This window comes from Crinia signifera, chromosome 3, assembly GCF_055691185.1.
Source record: "Crinia signifera chromosome 3, ASM5569118v1, whole genome shotgun sequence".
NCBI lineage: Eukaryota > Metazoa > Chordata > Amphibia > Anura > Myobatrachidae > Crinia > Crinia signifera.
The window spans coordinates 65,587,701-65,611,050 of NC_139219.1; the positions used below are offsets into that span (position 1 = coordinate 65,587,701).

At 43.2% G+C, this 23,350-nt stretch overlaps 1 protein-coding gene across 1 annotated transcript in view; it reads right to left on the minus strand.

Annotated features, from left to right (window-relative positions):
* Nucleotides 1-244: 244 nt before the first annotated feature.
* Nucleotides 245-23,350, minus strand: part of LOC146063496 (bifunctional protein GlmU-like) — a 48,184-nt gene continuing 25,078 nt past the window's right edge. The window contains exons 3-4 of the mRNA XM_083175920.1: nucleotides 2,857-3,039; nucleotides 245-672 (exon numbers count right to left, since the gene is read on the minus strand). Of these exons, the coding sequence (XP_083032046.1) occupies nucleotides 418-672; nucleotides 2,857-3,039 (438 nt within the window). The 3' untranslated portion in view covers nucleotides 245-417. The remainder of the gene's footprint in view (nucleotides 673-2,856; nucleotides 3,040-23,350) is intronic.

Below are 23,350 nucleotides of genomic sequence, written 5' to 3' on the forward strand. Positions count from 1 at the left end.
TAACTTCTCTTCTGTGCTTGTTTCAGCTGTCCCTCCCAATTAGTGTTATAGTAGCCGTGTAAAGATGAGCAAACAGTACATTCATTACCCCCCTTGTCACTGTCCTACACCCGCTCCGGGCCAATCAGTCTCGTAAAATCCCTGTAGAACATTTCAGCCAAAGCTGGCAAGTGAAGAAAGATCCCTGAATACTAAACGCAATGCATGCTGATAAACAGCAGAAATTAATGTCGAGACATTTAAAGAATTTACTGAGATTATTTTACTGTGTGTATTTTGTACATGACTGATTATGTTAGAAGTAATCAAATGCTTGCAATCAATACAATAACGCAAAGAGCAACCTAAAGACATGCTCTGAAGCAAATTTATCTCATTCACTTGCTCGTAGCAGAAAAATGGCACATCGTTTAGAAGCTAGGCAGTATTTTCCGAGCGAGAGCTAATGATGAGCTCTGGGAAGCCTGTGCGTTCGTCCATCTCCCGAGAGAACTGAAGGTCGCTGAGTTCTCCGATCACTATTTCAGCAGTCGTGAAGACCTCCAGGTCTCCCATCGCATGGCCACCGATGGTCTTCCCGTCCTTGTCGGACAGCGAGATATGCAGGTGGGCATGTTCATTCAATGTTCCCACCAAGGAAACGATTTCAAGTCTCTCTTTTAAATTTATTATCTGAAAAAGAGAAGTAACGTTTAAAATTGTATTTCTGGTAGGCACAGAGAGAAGTTTAAAAAGATAATACAGCTAGTTTCCAAATGACGCTATTATTTAACATTCAACTATTGAAACGTAACATGGTAGAGGCCATAATGCTCCCAAACCTCCTGAAACATTAAGGGGTCTATTGCATTATGTACAGATGACTGGCGGTGGGGATTCAGGCATTCAGAATACTGACACCGGCATTCCAAAGTAGGGTATCCCGACAGGGCTCATGTAGTATACTTATCTTTCCCTGACCTCCCCCCCCCCTCACCCAATCCTCCTTCCCAGCATCTTAGCCCTATTCCCCCTTGTGCCTAAATGTAACCCCCTCCCCCCTTTGCCCAGGCTAAATGTAACCCGCCCGCATACTTCCCGGCAGTTGAGCTGTTTCTGACGCCGGCATCATCATTGATGTCAGGATTCTATTGGCGGTAGTTGGGTTGCTGGCGTCAGTATTTTGATTGCCAGCATCCTTATTGCCGGAATGCTGAACACATACTGGTTTGTTTACTAGCCATTGCATGGGGATAAATTGGACTGAAATCACATAAATCACAATAAGTATTACAATTATACAGTATTTCTAAATTCCTCACAATATTATGTCCTTTTTATACTTCTAACGAGAAACAGTGGGGCTGACAGTAGGAGATGTACACGCCCACATGGCTCTGGCCACACCCACACAGCACTAGTCACAGTTTCTCTCCTTCACACATCAGGCCCTTTGCTACTATTATGAGCGTCAGTGACAAATGGGAGCTGCAGCATAGTCCACAATTCAAATAGGGAGCCAGTAAATACCAGACAGTGATGCTTGCCATTGTTTGGGGTGGCAGTTGGTGTGGCTCTCCTATTGGAATTTTGAACTGCAATGTATCCTCATCTCTGGAGACGCTGTTGGTCATTATAAACCACAGTCCCATGTGGCCCTTAACAACTTAAGTGTTATGCATGGAAATCTTCCAGGCTGAGCTGCAATGCTGGCCACATGGGACGGAATATTTCCAGGCTACACCACTTTCTAATCCCTTGGGGACCACAGAGCTGATCACAGCGGCCCGGGAATCAGCAATTTTTGCAGGGACACTGATCTGTTTCAGATACCTATATACATCAGGACACTATTTTCTGTGTATTTTTATGTATGATATTTATTGCATGTGTTGATTGTCATCTTATTTAACTCCCGGGAGGTTCTTTTGTGTATAAATATATTTTATGTTTATTAAATAATATTATTTAAGCATCTGTCTAATGTATCATTCAGCACCATCTGGATTGCGTTGCTTTTTATTCTGTCTTTTTGGAGGTTGGCATACCTCTTATCCAGTGGCTGCTAATATACATACAAATATCTGGAGCATCACTCACTCACTCTAGCGCCTGAGACATTATTGTGTTTTACACTGATCTGTTTGAAACTTGCTGGATATGGAGAGAGGGAGCTGTGAAGACAGAGAGTGGAGGTAGGAGCATATAGGGACTGTGGGTGGGCTGGAGAGTTTGTGGGCTAAAACTGTCACAGCTCAAAGTAAAAGAAAAACGGTCACAGCTCAAAGTGAACGTAAAACGGTCACAGCTCAAAGTGAAAGTACAATACATTTGGCTTTTAACTAGTTATTGTCATATTAACCTTAATTAAAACTATAGTTTGTCCATCCTTACCTTTTCCTATGTATCACATTCTCTGTGTTTACAAATGTGCTTTTCTGTTAGAGAAACTAGGTATTGGGGCATGAATGTGGTCCTAATATATTCCAACCAGGGCCATTATAATTCTATTCAGCAGCCCAAGCACTGAAGGCAAATGTATGCTGGGTAATTGCGACTGTGCTACGAGAGGTATTTCCTTTGTGACATAAGAAATATCCCACATATTTTACCATTTCAGCATTGCCAATGTGTTTAATTAAAGATTATATCAAATTAAAGATGACAGGATATGTTCAGGGGACAGGCATTTCATTCTCTGCATTTCTTGAGAAAGACAGGACGAACAGATTTTAGTAACAGCTTGTAGTTTGGCACCTAAGCCTTATAATTACATAATTAGGAACAGTACACTTCTCTTGAAACACTCCACGGCCATCTTGCTCTATCTGTGCATGACTTAAACTGAGCCAGTACATCAGCAGACCTGTCAGGTACCTCATTGGTATTCAGCGCGTCTGAATTAGCCAGTCTAAGTGTTGCTTTGGTGACGCTGCCCACACAAGTCAGAACAAATGGCGCTCTTAGTTTCTTCTCCTGCACAAATTTAAACAATGACGAGACTATTTCTTCTCCCGGTCCCAACCGCAGGGCGTAAACTGAGAGAGAGCTCGGTCCTCCCTGAGTGAGACAATAAAAGAGGCATAATTGTTTGTACATTTGTCAGGGATGGGTATAACGAGTGCATATCACAGCAGCTAATTACATCTGGCTGAACAGCGTCATCTCATTCTGACATCAACCTGCAACATTCTAAGACGTATTTTGAGTTTATTTAACAAATTCACTTATAATATTGCATGCTGTATAAATTACAGAAGCACTTTTATGCAAAATGTCATCTTTTATTTTTAAACGCAAGCATCATAGTTGCAATTTTAACAATGGACGGCCTCGATATACAACTAATAGCATTCGTGAGTTTTATATGTAAGAAAAAGTGTTAAGACTCTATAAAAAAAGAAGATATCTAAGATAAGGATGGTGTCATAAGGGTGAATATTGTTATGCATACAGGCAAAGTCAATGTCTCCGGTCAGTAGTCCCATTTATGTACAATGCAAAAAGCATCTGTAAGCCTTGTACTGTGCTGCTGTCCCACCTCTGGATCCGCCACTGCTTGGGACTCATTTCTTAGTATTAGCATACAGTATATCCACAATGCAAAATAGCAGAGAGCACTCACCATTCATCTTGAATTGATAACGGTGTTGGCGCCAGTTCGGTCCTCATAGGGACCTTTGTCAAGACCACCGGCTTCTTTCCTCTCTCTGGTGGTCTTGACAAAGGTCTTGATGTGGAACGAAATGTTGACAATACCATTTGGGTATCAGTTCAAGAAGCCTGGTGAGTGCTTTGTGTTATTTTGCATTGTGGATATATTTGAAGTTGGAATACCTCTGAGTTACAGTATAGCACCCCAGCAGGAATTATGTGTGTGCAGCTTCACCACCTACTGTATCCCTTAGACTTTTCTGACTACAGCTGGATACACATGATGATCAATTAGATTTTTCAGTGATCCTGTGGCTCAGTGCTTGAGCTGAGTAGCCAGATTACTTTAGGCCATTATAGTTGTCAGATAATAACCACACACTTGCCAATAATGGTCATCTCATTTGGCTCACATTTACCAACATGTTTAATAGTGAGCCTATTGATTTTTATAGGATAATTAAGATATTCAGTAAATATATGAAGCTTGGAGAAGTGGTATACACAGTATCTCCTTTAAGAACCTTGCAAGGTGCAAGGTGATAATGCTCCAGCCACTCAGCTACAATATGTAAATTGACAGTCAGAAGCTGATTGGCTGGAGAATTATCACCTTGCACATATTGGGGCAGATGTATTAAGCCTTAACAATAGATAAATGCAAGGGTGATAAAGAGAGATAAACGTCCAGCCAATCAGCTCCTTACTGACTTTTTTCAAACACAACTTGTAACATGGCAGTTGGGATGTGATTGGCTGGACGTTTAATCTCTCCTTATCACCCTTGCATTTATCTCTTGGTAAGGCTTAATACATCTGCCCCAATATTCTTTATGGGGATAGATACCATTTCTACAAGCTTCATACATTTACACCTCAGTCACTGTCATTGTGGGAAACTGTATATAAGGTATTGTCCCAACATACCTGATTTTGCATGTTATATCATATCCTGTGTGGCTACCAGTAGCCTGATAACTTTAGAATCTATCAGCAATCCAAATACAGAAGATGCACTAATTTAATGCTATTGCAGGGCTCATAATACATCCAACCTGTTGCACACACAGAACTATGATCCTGATACCTAGTGTTGTTAGATTGAATGAAACTGACAATTAACTTCCTGAAATCATCCTACAAAATCCAGCTTTCAATTGTTGTTGTTTTTAATTCCATTATTAACTCCCAACTCTTAAGCATTATCAATGACCTTTAAAGAAACATTCAATTACAAAATGTATGCTCCCCAAGTTCCTGGTGGCTGCGTAAAGGTGGAAATGAAGAGGATAGTATTTGTACAGGTCATTAATGAGAGGATGGTCAATAGGTATAATTTGGTATCTTGATGCGAGTACCCCATTTAGGGAGCAGTCTTCTTCTGTATGTTTTTTATACATTAAATATCAATTTTGGACTACAAGGCGACAGGGGCGGGCTGGGCCGGGGGGCAGGGTGCCATGTGCCCCCCGGGCCGCTTAGCCAGTCACTGGCTGCGGGCCACGCTGGTCACCATCCACCTCCTCCAGGCACAGGCAGCCCTCCTGCGCTGGCCGCGGCTTCCAGAACACGGCCGCGGCTACAGGAAGATGTCCCCGCCCCCTGCACTGAGGACATGTCCTCAGTGCAGGAGGCCGGCGGCCATCTTCCTGTAGCCGCGGCCGTGCTCTGGAAGCCACGGCCAGCGCAGGAGTGCGGCCTGGAGGAGGGGGATGGTGATCCAGCGCAGCCAGCAGCCAGTGACTGGCTAAGCGACCCGGGGGAGTAGGAGGGCTGTCTGTCCCGGACCCCCCAGCCCAGCAACAATGGTGAGTTGCTGGTGGGGGCATGTGTCGTCTCTGGCACTGTGGGGGCATGTGTGTCATCTCTGGCACTGTGTGGGGGCATGTGTGTCGTCTCTGGCACTGTGGGGGCATCTCTGGCACTGTGGGGGCATGTATGTCACCCCCTGGCACTGCGGGGGCATCTCTGGCACTGTGGGGGCATCTCTGGCACTGTGGGGGCATATGTGTATCTGGCACTGTGGGGGCATATGTGTATCTGGCACTGTGGGGGCATATCTGGCACTGTGGGGGCATATGTGTCTCTGTCACTGTGGGGGCATATCTGGCACTGTGGGGGCATATGTGTCTCTGGCACTGTGGTGGCATATCTAGCACTGTGGGGGCATATGTGTATCTGGCACTGTGGGGGCATATTATGTTTCTCTGGCACTGTGGGGGCATATTATGTTTCTCTGGCACTGTGGGGGCATATGTGTCTCTGGCACTGTGGGGGGGAATATCTGGCACTGTGGGGGCATATGTGTCTCTGGCACTGTGGGGGGGAATATCTGGCACTGTGGGGGCATATGTGTCTCTGGCACTGTGGGGGGAATATCTGGCACTGTGGGGGCATATGTGTCTCTGGCACTGTGGGGGCATATGTGTCTCTGGCACTGTGGGGGCATATGTGTCTCTGGCACTGTGGGGGCATATGTGTCTCTGGCACTGTGGGGGCATATGTGTCTCCGGCACTGTGGGGGGAATATCTGGCACTGTGGGGGGAATATCTGGCACTGTGGGGGGAATATCTGGCACTGTGGGGGGCATATGTGTCTCTGGCACTTTGGGGGCATATGTGTCTCTGGCACTGTGGGGGCATATGTGTCTCTGGCACTGTGGGGGCATATGTGTCTCTGGCACTGTGGGGGCATATGTGTCTCTGGCACTGTGGGGGCATATGTGTCTCTGGCACTGTGGGGGCATATGTGTCTCTGGCACTGTGGGGGCATATGTGTATTTGGCACTGTGGCGGAATATCTGGCACTGTGGGGGCAAATCTGGCACTGTGGACATCACATTGTGCGGTGTAATGGGCATCATGGTATGGGGCGTAATGGGCGTTACGGTGTGGGGAGCATTGGGTAATTGCCATCACAGTATGGGGTGCAATGGGCATCAAGGTGTGCGGCATAATGTGTAATTAGCATCACAATGTGCAATCTGCAGGTACACAATACAATAAAGGTACAGGCCACGCCCCCTTATGATAGGCCACACGCCTAATTTTTCTGCGTGCCACCAACGCGTACAAGCATTCAGCTTTCCAGAATGATGGGGGGTATGGGCCAGTGCTCTGGACTTGCCCCCTAGGCTAAAAGTTGCCAGCCAGCCCCTGCAAGGCGACATCTGAAACTATTGCGAGTGGATTCCAATTCCGGGTTATCTGTCCCTAAACACCAAAATATACCTTTATGGGATTTGCTTCACTCATATACTGTATGAGTAAGTTATGGTAGGCATTCTCTGCCAGCTGTATTGAATAGACACTCTCCAGTTGAAATGTCTCACTTTTGAAAAAACCTTCTGTTCCTTAATAAACCGCTATATGTGTAACTCTATTCCTATTAATTGTGTGTTGTGGAGGCAATTTCAGTCACTTTGAACCTGTATTTCCTCCATACATGCAAATTTGAAACAGAGTGCCAAAGAAACCATTACATGTGGTCACAATAACATATACACTGTGAGTGGGGTATGCCATCCTGGTTTATTTTCTGGTACCACACCTCCATTCTAGATACCATAAAAGATACCTTTATGCACTTCCTCTTCCCTCCTATAGAGGTGAGCGAGGTAGGCAGTAAGGAAATCTTCCCATTAATGTCTAAAAATACATCAAGTGTCAACGTCTGGAAAAAAACGATATTAATAATATTGTATCACTAATCCCCATTTCATTTTCTTTTCCTTCCGAGCTACACTCACTTCCAGTCACTGTGGGACATTCATGCACCTTTCATCTTACGACAGAGAAATCATTATTTTTATAGTTTAAGGGACGTATTTCAGAATTCAATCATCACCTAACACTATATTGTTTTGTGCATGGTTCACTTTATATATATATTTGTTTGCGCCACCAGATCATGTCAATTCCTATTGTTGTTGTTCTAATTTGGAATTTGTTTAAAAAATTATCAAAAAACAAACACATATAGGTTTCCTGTACATGTAGTATTTTAGACATTTCAAATATCTAAGTTTGACATCTGGAAAAAAATCTGACCTTAGAAACAGCAGTATACTAATCCAACTGTAGAACACTAAAACCTATTCCACTAGATAAAAAAAACAAAAACATTATTTTTAAAAAAGACATCGGCGGCTGAGCAGGCTGCATCTGGTAGATAACTTTAATATCTAATATGAAATGGCAACCAGGGAAACGAGCTGTTTAGTATGTAATTAGATATGCGATAAGAATAAAAATAAATCTATACGAACAGTTTGAAAAACACTATGCAGATAAGATAAGCTTTCTTAGTATTAAGTTTTACAACCGCAGTGTTAATACTGGTGGATTCTCATGGCTCTGTAGCTCTGCCTGTGAGTTACCCCACTGGGAGATGGCGAATAAGTGTTGACTCAGATTTTCCCTACCAAGACTTCATCTCTGTGAACCTTAGTTTCTCCAGATGATGCTGCTTTTGTAGTCTGAACAATCCTATCTTGCTCTTCAGTTGCTAACCGTGGTCCTGAAAATTAAAACTTGACATAAGCAGTGTATTTCATCTTAGCCAAGTGTAAATGGCCATCCTGATATATTTAGTAAATGTGGTTCTTTCCTAAACTGTCAGAATGTCTGGATATTATCTGGTCCAAAAACTAATATTTATACAGTACCAACATCACTTGCAGTACTGTAAGTGATGCAAATTCAACATCATTTTCCAAATATATTGCCACGGAAAATGGTCAAGGTGATTTCCAAAAAATAAAAAATATAAAGGTTATGCTTATGTGAAGCTATACATGGAATCTGTATACAGTAGTTGTACTGTAAACATATTTTTGTTGATTGTTGTTTGTACCTTATATACAGTGCACAGTAATAAAGTACAGTACACTTTATTATGTACAGAAACTCTATACATTAGTTGTACTTTAAAGCCCAGTACACACGGGGTGACAGGGGAAGCTGTGCTGACCTACTAAACTGGGGCTAAAGCATGATCGCACGGCACACACGTGATGTACACCGCAATGTGTGCTGAGCGATCTGTGCAGAGCGGAGCTTACAGCTTACCATCAAATGATTTCCCCTGCTTCCACAAATATAAGTCAGTTGAGACTGACTTATATTTGCGGTTGCTGGGACGAAGACCATCCATGGCCACCTGCGTTCCCATGAGAATGTCCAGCATTTTCATGGGCACCTATGAAACACTGGGCGTCCCCATGGCCCAGTGCCTTTACCGACCCGGTCACCCCGTCCCTCTCTCCCCTCTGTGGACTGCCCGGCAAGTGAGCAACTTACCATTCGCAGTCAGGGTTTGCACATGCGCAGAAATGCGCAAACCCCCGACCATCGGGGCAGGGGCCAAATTCCGTTCACTGCATGTGAACCAGAATAGGCCCTTAGTCAGGAATGTGAATCAGATGACTTTATAACACTCCATCAGGGGTGGCCAAACTGGTATTTGAGATTAACCAACTGTACACGTTTACCAAATCCCCTAGCTGGTGCAAATCTTTAGTCATTACTAAATGTCACATGACCCAAATCTGCTAGCTGGTGCACAGCTGTAGTCATTACTAACTGTCACATGACCAAAATCACCTAGCTGGTGCACAGCTGTAGTCATTAATAATTTTCAAGCATCAAAGCAGAGGTTGATGTTGCCACACAGTATTGTTTAAATTATTTGTGGTCCGATATGGAATGAGGAAAACCAACATAAATGATTTTTTGCCGCTTACGGCAAATTAAGGTGTATTGGTGGTGCTCCCAAGAGTCAAGTGGATGAATACTTAGTATTGAAGAGAAAAGTAGACTCTCTTTGTTGGGGCACTCTCTTGTATTCAGGGAGTTTCAGGCGCCAGTCCGTGCACAGTCTGGATGCGCGTTTCGCAAGTGAATGAGCTAGATCACCAGGTAGGTATTTTCAAGCATCCTGCATTCATTTTAACTATGGGGGATACAAATACACCTATTTTTTTACAAATTTCTTTTAGTAAATTTCCCCCTATATATCCACAGGTTGCCTGAAAACATGAACTGTTGGTAGATCTTGAGGACAGGTTTTGCCAAACCGGCACTACATTATGTACACTACACTTGTACTGCAAGCAGTTTTTCTACGGTACACTTTTCCGCGTGCATTTACATAAAGACTACACTGCCTACATGTCTGATTATGGTACAGATGGAGCGCTGCTCATTCAGCGGGGGTCTGTCAGTCGGATTGCCAACCGCCAGCTGCCGGGAGGACACGTGCACGCACGAGATGCGCGCGTGCGTCCCCTTACAACGGAGCTCCCCGACGCTCGATCCCACCTCCACCCCTAACCCTGCAGGGTTTGCATCCCCCACCGCACGGAAACTGGGACATGCATCCCAGTCAGATGGAGCGCCATCTCGCCAGCTGGGGCATTCTGGTGAGCCCCGACGCTGGCTGACAGAGAGTTGCTCCATCTGTAGCTGTATTTATGTACATAGATTCATGTCCCATTAAGTTTGGTTCTTACTACGGACATTAATTTTACTTACAGCCCTGGTGCTTTACAAATAAAAAAAAAAGTAACAATATGTATATTAAAGGAAAAGTGTTTTTTGTAAGTATAATTGAATTGCAAAGAGTAGTTATTATACAGTGAACATCTATGCATCATGTATGGTGAATTCTACGCATTACACATTTAGTACATATGCATATGTATAGTGATTACACTTACATGCACCTGCTGCACAGGAAGTGTCAAGTTCCTTGTGTAAATCCTCAGAGGTTAGGATGGAAATAGAATGGGTTCTATGTAACACTGTCCTTCACACTGGGCTTGTTAATGTATTTCTCTGTATTTCAACAATACTTAATATGGAAAAGAACATTTACCAAAGGATAAAGATGAATATTTGAGAGACAGATATATACATCGGGCATTTTGCCATTAACGCAAAATAAATGGCACCACAACATTACTGCTCGAATATTGCACAGTGGAATATACAGAAATGATTCAGATACTATAATATAATACGTGATTTGTATATATTAACAATAGAGGATTTATACATTCTCACAAATAGTAATGTAGTGCTGTAATGTCCCCTGAGACTGCTTCTTATCTCGTAGGAAGCTGTTTCATTGTTTCAGAAAAACTACAATTGTTTGTTTAGGTGGACCCATAATAGGTCAACATGCATTGTGTCGACTACATGGCTTAGGTTGACAGATGAAACTAAGGTTCACAGGGCTAGAAGGTCATAACAAGCATTAGGTCGACAAAGGCAAGGTGGACAGTCAAAAGGTCGACATGGGGTTTTCACATTATTTTTGTCCCGAATGTTGACAGATTCGACATGAACACTATCAGAGTGTACCGTCTCTCCCTATATAGTATTGTGTCATCTCTGTGGTCCATACGCTTGGTTTCATAACCATCATCATTATCAGCCCAACTTTGCACCAGTCCAGTCCCCGGTGCATAAACCGCCACATATTGGGCAATAACATAAACAGACATGGTACATTTAATGTGTCCTCTCTATTTACAGTTTTGTATGTCAGATAACAGAAATGCAACAATTTGCGCTAAAACAAGCACTTCCGGTGCCCTGTGCTGGCCCTGCTTCCATCATGTATGACAGCAAGCACAGTGGGTGGGATTGCCAGCGCCCAAAAACTAGAGCAGATTCTGGAGCGTGGGCCGTTGTTAGGGTACTACTGGTGCACTACTGGCTGCAGGGTGCCAGTCCATGACCCCTGCAAACCAGAAGCATGGGCAATGAGTTGGGTAACATTGCACCCACAGAGCTCTTGCACCCTCACCTAGTTACAGCACTGGCAAAAATAACTCATATAACCATAGGTTACAGCAGTGGTATGCAGAAGTTCATTCCTGAATAAAGAGCACATAAAACCTTAAGCTAGATAGAAGATCACACCGGGTTCCACTCCTGATAACTAAGAACTTCAAACTGGTGCTGCTTCTTGACTACATGCATGGTATGATCCAGTGGCGTAAGTTCGTCCCAGTTACCCGGAGGCAAGATAAATATCGATGCCCCCCAATAGCTCAGTCAGTACAGTGTCTGTCTCCAGTGAGTCAGGTAATGGGTTCTTATACAGGGTGACACTTGCAAAAATGATATTAGGAGGGGGAGTCAGTCACAGAAATGAGATTGACGGCTTTCAATTAACTGATTCAAACTTGCAGGGGAGGAGAGGTGCCCCCTTCGGAGCAGGAGCCCAGCGGCAGATGACTCCATTGCCTCCCAGAGTTACACCTCTGGTAGGATCAGAAAGTGGCATAAACATGAATGCATCCTGCCTTGTGTCAGTGGCTCTTGCTGGAGATTGGTGGTGATATAATGGGGGAAATTTACTAACGTGAATATGCCTATTTTAGGTGTATTCGTAGGCAGTCAGTCGTATGCATAGGACTGCCTACACGCAATTTCAGCATTTACTATGGAAAAACAACGTCAATTCGTATTCAATTATTCATGGCACATTCGTATTTGTATTTACGAATACGATCTACATATCAAGATAGGTAAGTTGGTATGTGTGGGCTATGTATGTAATAAAGTTTTACTTTCTGGTTCTGCTGTGGCACTCACCATTAATGGGCCGCATGCTGGGACTTGCGGTTCTCCAAGCCCCATTATGCGGCCCAGGCTTGCTGGGATTAATAGTTCCACAGCAGAACCCAGTAGGTTTATCTTTATTTTACACTAACATCAGCTTGGTACCCAAAGCCCAGGGGCACCGGGGACAGCCCAGGCTTCAGCACGGGCAGGGGTAACTCTGGAGTGGGGGAACCAGGACTGTCCCATGAGCCTGGTGCTGGTTGTAGAAACTCAGAGGGACCATCTTTTGCCCTGTGAATTTCTAGAACCAGAGCCGGCACTTTGAGCCTGGGGCTGGTTATGGCCATGGGGGTGGACCCCACGCCGTTTTTTAAAACTATTTATTTTTTTCTAATTTTTTCTACACTGTAGCCTGCACAGATCAGTCAGGCTGCTGACTCGTATTTGTATTTAACCGATGTATATACGGCCACTAAATACGAATCCGGTAAAATATGCCCACCTACGCCATCGGCCAAATACGAATCAGTAATCATATTTACGATTCGGAATCAGTAAATATGGCAGATTATAAAACTGCCATATTTACGATTCGTATTTCTGTAAGAACGTGACCGATGGCAGTCGTATTAATTTGTATTAAGAATACGAATATGACAGCCTATCTGAATATTATTGCTGACCAAGTGCATCTGTTAATTGCCACAGTCTACCCATCTTTTAATGGCTACTTCAAGCAGGATAATACACCTCGGGTAGATTTACTAATAAATGGGGTGCCCAAGCCATTGATCATGATCGGCTTAGTTTTAAAATGCCAACAAAAAAGAAATGGTAATCCAAAAAATATTTTTGACTTTTAAATATATTGACCCTACCACGTGCATAGAGCTTTATTCACTACAGATCACAGAAGTGATCCACAGTGCAGTTTTCCGATGATCTAGAAACTGCCCATGTGCGGGACCCATTCTATGCATGTGCACGATGGGTCCTGTGATCACATTTCAAAAATGAAACCACCTCTGTCTGATTGACAGGCATAGGTGTTCATGGGGAGAGGCGGGTGCTTGTCTGGGAGTCCGTTTTTTTCTGGGAGTGGCCAGGACTTCAGCGTAAGGTCTAGTTTCCTAATCCTTGGCCACGCAAGCCGCCCTGCGACCGGCAGCCTGAGTATGGTTAGTAGTAGTAGTAGTACGTTTATTTATAAGGCGCCGCAAAATGTCCGCAGCGCCGTACATAGCAAAAAAAAAAATTACAAGGTAATGTACAGGGTGTGTTGAAAGATACAGTATAAATAGGGGTATAGCTGGTAGAACTAAAATCAGCATCAGTTCAGAAGTAGGTGTCAAAATTGTCAAGGAGACTGAAGATGAAGTAGAGGAAGGGAAGAACAGGACAGGAGCACAGGTGAGGTAATGAGGTAGGGTGAGTACGTGAGGAAGGAGGGCCCTGCTCATAAGAGTTAACATACTAAAAATAGGTGGGTGGACGAACGAAATACAATAGGATAAGTAGGAACGGAGGGGAACGGAGGCAGGATAGGAGGATCAAAAGAGGTTAGGAGGAGGGATAGGCTAGTCGAAAAAAGTGGGTTTTGAGGGAGCGCTTGAAGGAGGTAAGGGAATTAGATAGCCTGATGGGTGGCGGGAGGTTGTTCCAGTGCAGGGGGGCAGCGCGAGAGAAATCTTGGACACGGGAGTGGGAGGAGGTGATTAGGTGAGAGGTCAGTCGGCGGTCAGCGATGGAGCGAAGAGGACGGGAGGGAGTGTGGATAGAGATCAGTGAAGAGAGGTAGGGAGCTGTGGTGGTGAGGAGTTTAAAGAGAACTCGGAAAGGAATGGGGAGCCAGTGAAGAGATAAACAGAGGGGGGAGGCGGAGGTAGAGCGGCGGGAGAGGAAGATGAGCCTAGCAGCAGCGTTAAGAATGGATTGGAGAGGAGCGAGGCGGGTGAGAGGTAGACCAGAGAGAAGGATGTTGCAGTAGTCAAGGTGGGAGATGACAAGAGAGTTAGACTGATAGTCTTGAAGTTCCTCTTGTACCGCAATCACATCACAGTTTAATGCGATCATAAAAGCAGGTAGGGGGAGGTATGCACCTCCTCGTGCATTTCCACTGGTAGGGATCGCATATGCTAACCTGCTGCGAGCCGCTTATCATATATGACCCTTACTGAATTAGGCCCACAGTAAATGTACTCATAGGTCACAAAGTACTTCATGCCAAGTTGGTCCCATAAACATGACAGTGAGTGCAGCGTACCCCAATGGACTCCACAGTCATCGGGTCTCAATGTAGAGAGAACCTTTGGAATGTGGGGGCTGGGACATTTCCGTATGAATGTGACTAATCTGCAGTAACTGCATGATGCTATCATATCGCCATGGACCGGAACCTCTACAGAATGTTCAGGTACCGATTTGAATCTGACAGCAGTGTACCGTCATCCACAATAACGTGGCATAATGTATACTTGTACTCCTATTAGAAAATCATTTTATATCATTGTAACCAGGGTACAGAGACATTTATTTCCCAATATAGTGAGGGCATTTGTCACTTGCTAGAGCCAGCTAAACGATGCATAATAGGCAATAAAATGCATGTAAAACATCTCCTCATTTACAATCTATTTAACCATTCCACGTACAAGTGCCATTTGTTTCAAAATGTTAAAATAAATAGATACTTGCTGTCTATTCCATCTCTTTGCTGTCTTTTACTGCTGCCTGTCTCAGCCATGCAGTTAGCAATCCATAACTAAATTAGATACACTGAATATGTTTTTAATGGGATTTGTTCTAATTGGCAGCTGAAATTCTATAGCCTTTTGTGACATTTAGTGGCATACATGCCGTCTCATGAGGGAGCCCTAATTGTTCCTTCCTGACAGTGGACGTAAGCAGCATTAACAGCCTTTTTTTTTACAAGACTTTCAACGGACAAGCCAAATAAATCAGGGTATGTTTGATTACCGATGTACCAACAAAAGTGGTGCAGAAAATTTTAGATGGAGGAAATACTCTCTGAATCTATTAAAGCCATTGCTTCAAGGTGGATCAAGCTCTGAAGAATCTGGTAACATTGTTTTAGAAATATCTGTTAACCTGGTGTTAGGCTAATTGTTCCAAGTAGAGTCAAAGTGATTATTTCAAATATATGATTAGCTGGATATATCATAAATGTCACTTTTGTGTAAAACCCAACAAGATTGATACTGTACTTCCAACATACACTGAACCATACCCTATAGTTGTTTGCCCATATCTCTTGTCAGTGTCATTAACCCATCATGAGTCCCCTTAGAGCATTAAATCATGATACCTCAGAAAACACTCAAATGACACTATAGTAGTAACATACAGAGGTGGCTGCAGGCGGGATCTCAGAGCACATACAGTATATACTGTACATGCATGTTATCATGCATGTAAAATACATGCTGGATCGATCCCCTGTGGATTACCAGCACTGCCCAGTAATCAACATAAACTATTAAAGTGTTAAGCCCATCCCCAGCCAATAGGAGTCCAAGGGGCAGGTTTATGCTGATTCCAGGGCGACAGAAGGTGCCTGGTGCAATCAGTGCTGGCGATCCCCTGGGGATCGATCCAGCACATACATTACATGCACGATAACAAACATGTATATATGTGCTCTGTGATTTTCCCCCTGCACTCCTTGGTTGGTTCTGCAGCCACCTGTGGTAACAGCCCATACAGTAATGGGCTTTATGGAGTAGTAACAGGTAATAGGGTCTGTGATCCGCTTTATAAGAAAGCATGAAACAAGACAGGTCAGGAGCACAGAGCTAGGGCTGCATGCCAGATGTACCAGAGTAGGCCCTAACCAATTGGATGCCCTAGACAAGATTATTGCTGGTGCCTCCTAGCACCACCTCTAGTTCTGCCTCTGAGTCAGCCCACCTCTCCCAGCACAGTCCTTTAGTAGATATACTGTACCCCTTGGTTTTTACAAAAAGGAAAATCCCAGCAATATCTGTACAGATGTGCAGCCTGGGTGAACTACTCTAGAGAGACACCAACTAGCACTCTGGGCCTTATTCTAGTTCACTCTTTCTGAGAAAATCCTTCTTAGATGGACAAAACCATGTGCACTGCAGGTGGGGCAGATGTTACTTGTGCAGAGAGAAATAGAGTTGGGCGGGGGCTTTACTTCAAAGTGAGATCTATATTGCAGTGTAAAAATAAAGCAGTCAGTATTTACCTGCACAGAAACAAAATAACTCACCCAAATCTAATTCTCTCTGCACATTTTACAACTGCCCCCCTGCAGTGCACATGGTTTTGTCCAGCTAAGAAGGATTTTGTCAGAAAGAGTGAACTAGAATAAGGCCCTCTGTGTAGATAGAGAATGCTGATGCTCAATAACAAGCAATGTGCCATATTTGCTGATGGAAGGACAGTGGAAATGATTTTCCATTGTTAGGAATTATGTCATTGTCCTGGGAAACTATTAGGTTACTTACTATTGTCACTTAAACCATCCTTTCGATCTGTTATATTGTATGAAAAATCAGATATCACCTTTTCTTGTACTTACCAGAATATTTCACTCAAATTCCTTCCATCTATTATCCTCAAATACCTACTTTTAAAGAACGATAGAGATACAGTATGACAGAGGGAAGTCTCACCATCAAGTGTTCAATGGACACAGACTTAACACATTATCTGTTTAATGTTCAGGCTTCAAACTTGTGACAAGCAATTAATCTCAGAGCTGTCTCGGCTGCCCACAGTGCAGTACTAGGCTGTATCACATCCCAGACCGTAGACGAGTGCACACTATATGGTCCTTGTATACACATTTATCCTTGACCACATTTATTTTCTATTGTATTTTCTGCCCATGTTTCTTATTTCATCTTTTTTTCCTGATGCCATACAGAAAAATGAGTATATTCAGAGGCGGAACTACCATTTATTTTTTTTATTATTAACTAATTAACAGTTTCTTATATAGCGCAGCATATTCCGTTACACGTTACAATTAGGGATGCCAATCCCGGGGCATTTTTTCAATGCTGCCCTATTTAAAAAAAAATGCCCCGGCCGCCCGCATATTTTCATACCTAGGTGGGTGCGGCCAGAATCCGGGAGGTGTGGCAGTGGGGAACAAGCTGAGCGGTGCGACTGAGGTAAATCCGGCCGTGTCCGGGAGCGGCGGGGCAGCTTTCTGGCCTGCGCAGCGGGACTACTGACATCCCGAAATCCTGGGATTGGAACCTCCAATCCCGGGATTGAAATCCCGGCGATTTTGGGGCTAAATCCCGGGATCCCACCGATCCCGATCCCGGGATTGGCCACCCTAGTTACAATAGGAGACAGTGATACAACAAACTGGGTATTTACAGACAGTCAAAAGGTATGAGGGCCCTGCTCGTAACGTTACAATCTATAGGTAAATAGGCATTGATACACAAGGATAGATATTCTTTATTGCATAAAGTCCACCAGAATGCAAAGGTTCCTGGTGTGCTGTATGACACGGTGACCCAGCAGTTTGGCCAGGGGTTAGGAGGATGGACAGTGTGAAAAAGAAAAGGAGAGGATACTGTATGTGTGGCCTGTACAATGGGGATGTGAATGGATAGGAAAGGTATGGTATATACCTTTGGTGTAGAAGGTGCAGGGCCCATGAGGACTAAGGGGCCCACTGCTTCCACCAACTGTTGTGTGGAATATTGTGAACTTGGAGCGGGGCCCAAATTATACTTTTTTACCTGGGCCAATGACACAAGTTCCGCCACCAAGTATATTGCACGTCGATTATGGGTACTAGAATGTGCTGGTTGCAGTGTAGCTGCTTGCAGAATGGCTAGACACAGGTGCATGCTTAACATCCAGTTAATATATTATGGGAAGCATTCTCTTCTATATGTGCATGTAGGGAACATGTTATTGGATGTTGCTAGTGGACTCCTGTGGGCACCACAATCACCCAGGACCTCAGATGGGGGACCAATGCAGATACCATTGTCAGGAAAGAGCAGCAGAGATTGTTTTTCCTTAGGCAACTGAGGAAGTTAAACATCCCACAGAAGCTTCTGCTCCTCTTCTACTCTGTGATTGTTGAGTCTGTCCTGTGCTCCGAAATATCCGCCTGGTATGGCTCTGCCCGTGAAAGAGACAAGTGCACGCTCCAAAAGATGGTCAGAACCACAGAGAAGATTATCGGGGCTGTCCTTCCCTCTGTCCAGGACCTGTACCCGTCCAGAGCTAAAAAGTGGGCAATGAAGATAGTAAAAGACCAGATTCATCCTGGCCATAGTCTGTCATCGGACAGAGGCTACAGGGCCATTCCCACCAGGTCTTCCATAAGCCTTAAAATTTTCATTCCGTTTGACACTTGAACTTTTGGGAACATTTTTACTAACTAGACATTCTAATCCACTTAATGTAATTTACTCGGTGTACCTTATGATATATCTATCTGTATGATTGTATGTACCAAAACAAATGATGCTAGTATATGCAAGTATATCTGGCCAATAACGCTGATTCTGATCCTGAATACACTCATTTCTCTGCTGTAAGCAGGACAGAACTGGTCACTATTTTTGAAGCTAGCAATTATAGTAGAAGACAAGGTGTCAATTATTGCTACTGATGGCCCAATGTTCACATGTGCAATTGGGGAGGCAATTATTTTACAGAAGAGATCTGGATTTTCTTCCACACAAACATATTATTATGAAAATTTATGTAAGAGCTTGTTAAGTAAAATCAAATCAAATCAGCAGCAGACTATTATATCACACTCAGTCATACACATCTCTGATTTCAATGCTAGCGAGATATAGCACTATACGCTGGTAGAGAGATTGCAAAAATAAATTGTCTTATTTCCCTGATTCAACAACCCTGAGCATGCTCATCGTGTGCTATCCTCTATTGGAACCAGTTCGGACTTGCAGTTCAAAATTTGGTACTTGCATTTACAGTTTGCCATTTGCATTTGCCATGTGCCATCGAAGTTTGAGATTTCTTGCTAAAATAAATTGGGATGGCTCTGCTGTCAAATATTATATTTCCTGTTAACACTAAAAATATGACTTCAAGCATTTGTATTATATTCTTTGATGTATTCTTTGATGTACTGTATTGTATGTGAATTTGACACTTGATGCTTCGATAAAACACTTTAAAAAATTTAATGGGGATGTTTTTATTTTATTTTTTTAGGAACCGGAAGTACAGTAAGGCCATTCTTGTTCGAGAACTTTGGTTTGGTTCTCCAGAAATCCAATTCCACCTAAATTTTGTAGATCCCAGCCAAAACCCGGTCCACATCTTCCGAGGAGATCCAATCCAAACTTACTCCCAGTTTGGATTTTCTCGCGGTTTGGATTGCAAAAAAATGAAATGGTTTTTATCTTTTTTTTTTTTAAATCAATGATTATAGAATTTTTTTATTGATTTAAATTGAACCAAAATTTGAATCCAAACCATTACACTTGATGGTGGTTTTGCAAAATTAAAACACAATGATGAAATTAGTACCAAATCCAAAACATAGGGATCTGCACACATCTCTAATTTTTACCATGACACAGGTCTGCATAAAGAATTAGACACTAGAAAGGACCCCTGCTTCTTGTCATCCCATCCATTGCCAGCATTAAGGACCTTATTATGGTTGGCAAGCAAAGCTGCAAAATTCATTTAAACACAGCCCGCCGCATGCACGAACGCCTGCCCCCCCCCCCAGCCAATTTCCCTGCACGCATGCGAATGGATGTTTAGCATAAACATCCATTCACAGCCTTGTGTGAAGGGTCGCCGACCATTGAATAAGTTCTATAGCCCTCGAAGATCAAAGACACCTCTCTGGTGTCTTAGATCTGCGGGTCCCTATACGGGAAGCGGGTGGGCAGCTGACATCCACTGACATCAGCAGCCTGCACCCGTCCAATGGGCGAATTTCCATGGGAACACCCAATGTTTTCATGGGAACGCCCATGAAACTCTGGGCATTCCCATGGGCGTGACCCCTTGCCGGCAGGATGGCGAATAAGCAATTCGCTGTACCCGCTTGCACTAAGTGGCTGCACATGCGCATAAATGTTTATACCCAAGAGCTCAACATCGCTCCCCTGTGCGAACGCACAGGATAGCGTGCCAACTAGAGTAAAGTCCTTAATGCATATCAATAGGTGCATATGTTTACATGAATAAACAATCCATACAGCTGGTAGTGTGCATAAATATACTGAAGGGTGCTGGGGGACATCAAATTTGTCCTGCTAAGTAGTAACTGCTGTTGATTAAGACATAGCACCAAAAAAAATGGGCCAGATGCATTAAGCTTCAAAAAGTGATAAAGTGTAGAGTGATAAACTACCAGCCAATCAGCTCAGGGGCGTTTTAAGAGGAGGAGGTCCATGTGCAGCCTCCTCTAGCTTGGGCCCTCCCCTCTCTGCCGGGAGTAGCAGGGTCTGAGCACTAGAGCGCTCAGACACTACTGCGCATGCGCAGATCTCTAGAAAAACATGTTGATTTCTGCAGTCCTGCAGCCCCTGTTGCTGGACTCCAGAGGGTAAGTATATTAAAAATGGTTGCAATGTGTGTGGTGTGGGCCTGCTGGTACTCAGGGGCGCACACTGCACTTATTATAAGCATGCCACTGACTCAGCCCCCAAATGTCACTCTTCATGCAGTGTTTGAAAATGACAGTTGGGTGCAGGTTGGCTGGTAGTTTTTCACTCTCCTCCTATGGTCATTGCCCTTTAAAAAAAATTTCATAAAATGTTCTTATTAATTCATTCCAAAATCTACAGATAGATAGATAGATAGATAGATAGATAGATAGATAGATAGATAGATAGATAGATAGATAGATAGATAGATAGATAGATATTGCTGTTTTTTTCCACAGACCCTGCTGGACTGAGTCCTAAGTACATTTCTTATTCCCTCTTCATGTGATAACACTTTCTCTAAAGTGGTATTCCAGCAACGCACAGCCGAAGCCAGTGACTATGATAAATAGCGTATAAGACACAGCCCTTGCTAACATTACATTTAAGATTTACAGTTTCTCACGGTAACCAATCAAACAGTTGCTTTCATTATCTAACTCGCACAAGCCATATAAAAGCTAATTGCTAATTGGTGTTGAGGCCCATTGCAAGTACTACACTTAACTGCAATTTTAGTAAATGATCCCTTTTGTGTGCAAACCAGCATTTCTCTTCACAGATAACACCACGTGTGCCTTCTACTTCAAGAATTTCTAACAAAACAGAGCTCAGTTCTCTCCATAAATCATGTTGGCAGTGAGACAGCCAGGAGACATCTAACAATAAAAGCACACACAAGCCTGGGGCACTTCTCTTGCCTCTGTTTACTTGTTTATTTGTGTGTCCTCCGTCTGTGGAGGAACCGTGGGCCAGGTCAATACCATGAACTTGAAACTTTTTTTTTTTTCCTAAGTCATCATTTGTTCAGTGAGAACCGACTTAAACATCTACTCTTATTTCACTATTGAAGTGAAAGTTCATCTAAATTCAAGAACAAAGTATTCATATTTCTGCCTGTATGTCAAGGATTACTACTATTGAACGTGTTTTCTATTATCAGCTTGTCACTTTCTTTACTTGATAATCTCTTTCTTTCTTGTGACCAATGGCTTCCCATTGTGTTTTTTTCCCACTGCAAGTGTAGTCTTTTTCCCCCTTGCCATTTTTTGTTTTAAGACGTGCAAAGTTAAAAGGCCCGGCTCAGTCTGACCACCTGGACACAGCAATGGGGCTTTATACCAGGACTGGCTCCCTGCCAGCTGCCAGCTGTGCCATTGTATGCATCCATCTTATTTAATTCCATGCACTGGGATTGTACTGGTTCTGTTTACAACTACCTCCTGCCCCTCCTGTGTCCAATTCCAATTGTCCTCAACTTTCCTTGTTTAATACTGTTTTGCAAATTATTAAGCACTGGAAGTCCATTAATCACAGTTCATGTCCTGTGTAAGCCCACACAAGGTAGGGAAAGAAGGGGGAAGGGTAGGCACGTTCATATCCCTGAAAGGGCTTGGACGGTGGTCCATTCAGATCCCTAACGAGATCATTACAGCTAACTAAATACAAACCTGACCTTGTGACCCTCTGGGAAATTACGTGGCCCCACTGCAAGACATTAATATGTATCCCATCTCTCCTAGTCCCTTGATAGGATGAACACTAACCCTGCGATCAAAAGAAATCTAATCACTACTCTGATTGTAATAAACCAAGCCTGACACAAAATTCCCTGGGATCTCAATAGCTACATCAGTGCCACCCCCACCGTGTACAACATTCGCCAGGCTCTACAGCAGCCAGCGAACTGCAAAGAGCCCCGTCCTTTTCAGGTTCCTGACACAGTGTGTCTACTTTCCGGGACCACCTGGTAGGCTCATTTTAACTCAGAATTGGCTCGTTTCTCCCACAGCCAAAATGTAAAATAAATACATTTTAAACTTTTATTTTAAAAAGCAGCCAAATTAAAAATGTTGCATTTTGGTTAAATATTTATAGCACTTAAAAAAAGTGTTTAGTTAAAGTGAAGAAAATATATACTGTTAGATATATGTTAAAAAAAAAATCAAAAACATCAAAGCTTGTCTTATCATAATACAGTAATCAGCCACTCCAGACAATGGACAAGAACACAAACTTAATCTCCTGCCTTCCTAGACCCAGAATAAACTTCATCATAAACCAGTAATTTACAGCAGAAATGCTGAAGTACGTTCACATTTTTCATAAACTATCGTATCTTCCCTCTAGGTAAGTTTTAAAGTAGTAAGTTTTAAAGTGCAAACAAAAATAACCTTCATGTTCATTTAAAAATATATATGTATTTCTAAACTGTGTTATGATTTGCTTTATTGGAACATTTCTTGTGGTGTTTTGAAGTACAGTAAAATACCAAGACCAAGGGAGCAGTGGACCAAGTTCATGATATGTGTTGACACTTACAGTAATTTTCGTTTCACTCTCAAATATCCAAAATTGATTTTGTGCTCTTTGGTACAGGTGTCAGAAGTGCTGTACCCATCATAAGTGAACAAAATAAATTAAAGTGGACTGGGTATTAGTTTTCTAGGACCCATAATCCGAAACAGTTGTCGTTC